Source organism: Salvia miltiorrhiza, chromosome 2, assembly GCF_028751815.1.
Source record: "Salvia miltiorrhiza cultivar Shanhuang (shh) chromosome 2, IMPLAD_Smil_shh, whole genome shotgun sequence".
NCBI classification, from domain to species: domain Eukaryota; kingdom Viridiplantae; phylum Streptophyta; class Magnoliopsida; order Lamiales; family Lamiaceae; genus Salvia; species Salvia miltiorrhiza.
Genome location: NC_080388.1, coordinates 71,060,725 through 71,068,588, shown reverse-complemented (window position 1 = coordinate 71,068,588; position 7,864 = coordinate 71,060,725). Strand labels below are relative to the sequence as shown.

General features: G+C 38.3%; 1 protein-coding gene across 1 annotated transcript; it reads left to right on the top strand.

Moving 5' to 3' along the window:
* Positions 1–5,488: 5,488 nt before the first annotated feature.
* On the top strand, positions 5,489–7,397 carry LOC131008905 (transcription factor TCP14-like). Its single transcript, XM_057936013.1, has one exon. It carries the CDS (start codon positions 5,861–5,863, stop codon positions 7,067–7,069), a length of 1,209 nt encoding a protein of 402 aa, XP_057791996.1. The 5' UTR covers positions 5,489–5,860; the 3' UTR covers positions 7,070–7,397.
* The last annotated feature ends 467 nt before the right edge of the window (positions 7,398–7,864 follow it).

Here is a 7,864-nt window from a genome sequence, read left to right as displayed (position 1 = left end):
TCTCAATGTGCATGACATCCAGATTATGTCGAATCAAAAGATGTCCCCAATAGGGTAGATCCCAAAATATGCTTTTCTTTTTCCACCCTACATCTTGATATTTGGCGAGTTGAGCGTTCCTGCCATCGAAGTCTTCGGTAACCTTCACGAAGCCTAACCCCTCGATTTGATTCAAGATTTGTATTCCTGATCTTTGTTCTGGTGGACCAACATTGCATGTCTTATTCCTCAAGAATGAAGTTTTGTTTCTCCTAAACACATGGTTAGGAGGTAAGAACTTCCGATGATTATCAAACCACGATTGTTTTCCACTCATCGGCAAAGTGAATGCTTCTGTATTCTCCATGCAATCTGGACATGCCAATTTCCCAGCTGTACCCCACCCAGACAACATAGCGTACGCTGGAAAATCACTGATAGTCCATATCAGAGCTGCTCGCATCTGGAAATTTTGCTTCAACGATATGTCGTAAGTGTTCACACCAACCTCCCACAAAGATTTTAACTCGTGTATCAATGGCTGTAAGAATACGTCCAACTTTATCTTTGGGTTTGATGGGCCAGGCACGAGGACTGTGAGGAACATGAATTGTTCTTTCATGCACAACCACGGAGGCAGGTTATACGGCGTGACAATAACTGGCCAAGAAGAATATTAACGCCCTGATTGTGCAAATGGGGCAAAACCATCTGTAGAGAGGCCCAATCTCACATTTCTGATCTCTTCGGCGAATCCAGGAAAGACTGAATTCAAATGTTTCCATGCCGGAGAGTCGGCCGGGTGGCGCATTATCCCATCGTCTGTGGAGGTCGCATGCCACCGCATATATTCAGCAGTTGCAGGAGATGCAAACAATCTCTGCAATCGGGGCGTCAAGGGAAAATAGTGCATCTGTTTGGCGGGCACTTGTTTCTTTCTGCGACTCCCAGATGCACGCAAGCTGTCCTTATATCGTGATTGGTCACAGAACATACAACTATGTAGCTCACTAGTTTCCCCCCAATACAACATGCAGTTATTAACACAGCAATCGATCTTCTCTACTGGTAAACCCAAACCACGTAGATTTCTTTTCGTACTATAGAAGTCTTCTGGACAGTTGTTACCCTCTGGTAAAGCAGCTTTCATCATCGAAGACATCTGATTGTAAGCCCTCTCTGACATGTGGCTTTCAGTCTTTATGCTCATGAATTGAGTCATCCAGCTTAATTGTGTGTACGTGTCACATCCTGCGTACAATGGAGTATCCGCTGCATCCAACATGTTATAAATCTGTTGAGCGTCATTATTGGGCGGCTGCTCCAGATTTGGAGGATCTTGATAATTACTAGGTCCAGCATGGTCATGCACCATCCTTTCGTAGTTATTGTATAATCCATCATCCTCATTCATTATAGCATGTTCTCTCGGCATATACAGCGGTGCTTTCCCGTGACAAACCCAAACTTTGTAATTCAGGACAAATCCACGCCTACTAACATGTTTTCTGACCGTAGGTACATCTAAATACGTTTGATTCTTGCACTTCTTACACGGGCACCTAATGTTACCTTGTCCATCTCTGTACGCCGTTTGATTGAACGCCCACTCAAGGAAAAACTCAAGCCCCGTTTCAAATGCAGTACGATCATTGTATCTCGCGTACATCCACATACGATTGTCACTCATTCTTGCAAATTCTAATTGAAAAAAACAAATAAAATATAATAAATTACTTGAAATCTAACAAAATTTCGACAGCATAACCCCACTATCCTAACTACCAAGTGCTCGACTCTACCAGCAACTATAGTGACCATAGTGGTCCTAATTTACTAAGCCTATACTAGGTCTACCCGGCCCCCCAATGTCGAAGCAATAATACAATACAAATAAAAGCAATAAAAATCATGGTAATTAAATTAAAAACAATCATTTGTAGGGAGAAGATCCTTAAGAAATAATCAATTTCTATCCCAAAGGGAGAAGATCCTTAAGAAATTGATTAAATCTATCCCACAATATATATATATATATATATAATAATATAACATTTCATAAACACATAGCACATAACATTTAATTTAACAAAATTATCCAACATATATAAATTATTCTAACAAACAATTCTTAAACTAATTGATTAAAATTAATATAATTTAAAATTAATCATGCTTCATAATTTAAAATTAAACTAACAACATATATTAAATAGATTAATATAATTTAAAATTAATCATGCTTCATATAATTTAGTTATAAACAAAATCAATTATAAATTAATTAACTATATATAACAAATAAATCTATTTAATTAATATATAATTAAATACATAAATAAATTCATAATTAAATAAATAAATAAATAAGAGAGCGTACGGTGGTGGTTTCCGGTGGGTGTCGTGAAGAAGGCGGTGAAACGAGGTCGTCGAACTACAATAAATAATATAAGTGAAAATTATATATATATATATATATATATATAGATCTAGAGAGAGATACCTGCTAGGGCGGCGGCGGTCGGCGGCGGCGGCGAAGCAGCAGCAGGCAGGGGAGGGGGGGGTGGATTTTCGTGTGTGTGTGCGGCGCAGAAACTGAAAAAAGAAGGAACCCGCTGCCCTATATTTAAACGGTTACCGACGGCAAATGCCGCCGCTAGCTAGCGGCGGCAACTTTGCCGCCGTTAATTCTATAAAATAAATTATTTAATGCGTATTTTAATATTAACGGCGGCGTCGCCGCCGCTAGCTAACGGCGGGGAATTTGCCGTCGGTAGATGGCCGGTAAATTCGAAAGTTCGGGTCGCCTGGACTGTCGCCATCGTGCCGCCGTTAGCTACCGACGGCAAAATAGCCGCCGGTAGTTTTCGCCAGTAAAAACGCGTTTTTTTGTAGTGAGATGTGCCAGTCTCGCAGCCATACCATTTCTTATCCCAAGTCACCCAAAAAGGCGTGTACAAATAAAATATGTGGCATGATCCAACCTATTTAAGATTTCCCCACATTGTGTAATTATGATGTTAAATTTCCATCAATTTTTATATATTATATATGTCGACCAGATTTTGGAATATTGCATATTCTAGTATATGTGCACTAAGCCACTAATATTGGTGACACCCAAGAGATTGAGCACACTCCAATTAATTATTTTCTGGAAATGTAAAGTCTAGAACGGTAAAGTAAAACTAGATGTGTAATTTACTTATTCTTATTAAAATCTAGATGTATAATTTAGAGGGTATTTGACCGAGCTTATAATCTTTTTAAAATAGTTTATAAGTCATTACAAGAAAACACTGCTACTGCAACCGAAATTAACGATCGAAAATTTCGATCGTTAAAAAAGCGGATGTCGAATTTTAAAAAATAACGATCGAATTTTTTTTTTTTAATTAACGATCGAGAGAAACGGTCGTTAGCGATCAACGACCGTTGTAACGACCGTATTAATTGGCTTTGAAGTTTAATTTCACAAAAAATGTAATTCTCACTAAATTTCCAATGAGATCTCTCATATATCATTGAAACAATTCTCTATATATCTCACCATATACGAGGGATCTCGTTGAAACCATTATATATATATATATATATATAGGCGGAATCAACTTTCACATCTTTTTCTCACTTAAACTGCTCAAGTATTATTATTAATTTTTCTCTTTTAAAGAGTGTTATTATATTGAATGAAATTAATAATAAATGCGATAGCTAGCATATTTATAATTTTTTTTCCTGAGCTATTAACAGTGATTAATTAATGAGCAAATTATCTCGGCAGGATGGGATCCTCTGTCCCAGAATATTGTGTTTACCACGCGTACCACTCTTCATTTCTTTGTTTTATAAATTATTTTTTGTAAAAATAAAAATTATTATTATATTATAAACTCTAATTAGTATTTATCATTGAAAAATTAAAATTTTAAAAATTATATACCATAACTTTGAATTAATGAACCCAAATAATCTATTATTAATTCAAATAAATATAAAAAAAATAATTATAAACCCTAAACGGATGAGTGAACCCTTGTTAATTATCTTTATATTATATAAGAGTATAATAAATTAAAATTGAATAAAAAAAAATTAAAAATATAAAGAAATGAAGAGTGGTACACGTGGCACACACTATATTTTGGGACAGATGATCCCATTTGGAATATTCAAGCCAATTTGTATGGCTAGGTCTAGGGATCAATAATAATAATAATAATAATAATAATAATAATAATAATAATAATAATAATAATAATAATAATAATAATAATAATAATAATAATAATAATCATACCCTATTCTCGAATAAAAATTATGGCATATTTTACATTACATGCATGACAACTTTTACCAAAAAACAAAATTAAACTTTTAAAGTAAAATTAATCATGAACATTAATCTCTATATATCTTACAAAAACTATTCAATCTCCGATCCTGCACATGTACCTGCATTGAATTGTTTCAGTCCCAGAAATAAATAATTTTCCAAAAAAATCTTATTCTGCATTCAGCCCATTTTCTCCATAATTTCCCTACTGTAATATAATCTTCCTTTAATAGTCATAAATATACCAATAACATCGGATAATTTAAAAATTGAACTACATCATTTTGCTTTCCAAAAAGATTGTGTGCCAGCAACACAAAAAAATTTAAAAAATCTTAGGGCTCGATGTAGCAAGCAAAGAATGTTTAGTTTATGGAAAACATTGATTAAGGGTAATTAATTAACAAGTGCCCAAAAAGCAAATTCCAGCAGGAATCCCGAAGTAGGCTCAAAGGTGCAGAACAAAGGCAAAGAGCCAAAGGCAAAATGAAATGATTACATGAATTAGAGGGGTATACCAATCTTTCATTAAAATCCATTTTATTTTATATTTTGCTATGTCTCTCTCAATTTTTTTGACTTGAGATTGGGTCCCATCTTGGACACCATTGTCTTTATGGATTGAATGATAAAAAGAGCACCTCACGTGGACTCTGAACCAAAGCTTCTGTCCAACCACAATAATATAAAAAGGAAAAAAACGAATTGAAATGTTTGCAAAATAAGTCCAAGTCAAGAAAAACTAATTCTTCCTATATAATTTTGGGCATTAAAATATTTGGAAGTATATATTATCAAATGTTTATAACTCAAGTTAAGTGTACTAGGTATAAGAATATATGTTTATGATTAATTATTAGTTAGAAGAAGTTTTGAGATTTGAGTTGGCAAGAAAGAAAAAGGATATACTACTATATATATAATATAATTCCTTTAACTACCACAATTATCACCAAAAACGAAAAAGAGGAGAATGAATAAATAGATAAGAATTAAGAATGATCGCAAAATCTCGTTATTCTTCTTTCTAGTGCATTTCAACAAAGGGTTTTTTTGTCAAAAAGACAATAAAAAAAGAGCCCCAACAAAAGCAAGTATTTTCTTTTTCCCCTTTGCAATTTGTTTTTCTTTTTTTCTTTTTAGCTTTTTAAAGCTCACCCCATATAATTCCCACTCATTATCTTTGTTGCTTAAAGCTTGTCCTCCTCTCTTATCCCATCTCCCTCTCTCTCTCTCTCTCTCTCTTCTTTCTCTCTCTTCCATTGTTGAAGCAAGAAACACATAGAATGTGAGAGGAATTACAGGCCACCATCCCAAAAGAGAGAAGAAAGAATCAAGCTAGCATTCCTCTTTTTTTTTACACACACACACATATATATTTACTTCTTAAATCAAACACATAGAGTCATAGAGTCACACACATACATTAAATTAAATTAAGCTAGCTCTATTCCTACATATTCAAAAAAATATAGAAAAAGGAAGGTTTTTTAAGAAGTGGGGTTTTATTTATATCCATTTTTGGTAGTATATTTAAATGTGATCATGGAAGGAGGTGATGATCATCTCCACCTCCACCACCACCAACACCACCACCACCACAACCACCACAACAGCCGTCCCAATTTCCCCTTCCAATTACTCGAAAAAAAGGAAGACGAATCCACGAGCTCCTCCTACCCCTCCCTCGCCATCTCCACCGCCGACGCCTCAAACCCTAATAATCACAACTCCTCCAGCTCCGCCTCCGCCTCCGCGGGCAGCCTCCAGATCGTCACCGCCGCCGCGGCAGCGGAGGCCTCGAAGAAGCCGCCGCCGAAGCGGACGTCCACCAAGGACCGGCACACGAAGGTGGACGGCCGCGGGCGGCGCATCCGCATGCCGGCCCTGTGCGCCGCTAGGGTTTTCCAGCTGACGCGCGAGCTCGGGCACAAGTCCGACGGCGAGACGATCGAGTGGCTCCTCCAGCAGGCGGAGCCCGCCGTCATCGCCGCGACGGGCACCGGCACAATCCCCGCCAACTTCACCTCGCTCAACATCTCCCTCCGCAGCTCCGGCTCAAGCATGTCGGTGCCCTCGCAGCTGAGATCCACCTACTTCAACCCTAGCTACGCCATGTCGTCGCAGCGCCGCGGGGCGATGTTCGGGCTGTCGTCGGAGAGCTCCTCCGCCACGCTCCTCAACTTCCAGGCCTCCAACTTAAACCCTAGCTTGATGCAGGCGAAGCAGGAGATGCGTGAGAATTCCTTGGATTTGTCCGAATCCGCCGATCAAGACGGCCTAGGGCGGAAGAGGAGAGCGGAGCACGAGCTTCAGCAACACCAGCTCGGGAGCTACTTGCTCCAATCCAGCACCGGCGCCATGGCATCCAGCCACGCCTCCATCCCGGCCAATTTCTGGATGGTGGCGAATTCGAATAGCAACCACCAGGTGATGGGCGGGGATCCGATATGGACGTTCCCGAACATCAACAGCAACGCCGCCGCCGCCGCGGCCTTGTACAGAGGGAGCGTCTCCAGCGGCCTGCATTTCATGAATTTTCCCGCGCCCATCGCGCTGCTGCCGAGCCAGCAATTAGGCAGCGGCGGCGGCGGCGGGGGCGGAGGCAATGGGATGGGGGAAGGGCAATTGGGCATGCTCGCGGGGTTGAATCAGTACCGCGGAGGAGGCGGCGCCGGGATGTCGGATTCGCAGGCGAGTGGGTCCCACGGCGGCGGCGATGATCGGCATGACGCCACCAGCCACCACTCATGAAGCCATGGTGTTTGTGTAGTTTGATGTGTAAAACACACACGTGAGAGGTTTGATTAATTTTTTTTGTCTTCAAAATTCTTCATGAGCTATCTTTTTTTTTTTTTTTGGTTTGTTTTTTTTTCTCTCTTTTTCTTTTTGATTTGGTACTAATTTTTTTTTTCCAAGTGGTGTGCGATAAATATGGAGGATTTAGGGTTTGGGGAAGGCGATGTTTTTAACGGTTGATTTTGTGAAGTAGTCACATTTGATTTTGCTCCCTTTTTTCCCTTCTGTCGCACGATATTTCATCACTATATATGGTTAATTTGATTATCCTTACAAAGAGAAACATGTAAGTGTATGATTTTGATTATTTGCATGTTACACTTCATACAAATTATTATTCTCATTTACTTGCAAAATAGTAGCTTCCACATTTACATATTTTTCATTCTAGCTAGCTACTTCGACTATGAAAACACTTCAATTGTGTATGAAAATTAAATTTCTTGAATAAACATATAACCTGCCTATAAGTGGTGAAGAATTGGATCTCACTAGTGATCCCCAAATATAGTTGATTAAAAGAAAAGGCATATATATATGTACTTTAATTTCACCAGCTACATTCTAGTACTTTTGTTTCTTTGCATCAATTTGCAGTAGGGTTGCATCACAAAAACAAGCTACATGCATGTTCAATTCGTACTTTTGATATTTAATAGCAATATGTAACGATGAATACTTCTATGATATAGTACTGAAAAATCAAAATTAGTTTGACCTTGTAGTCATAGTAAAATTTTCTAATATTTC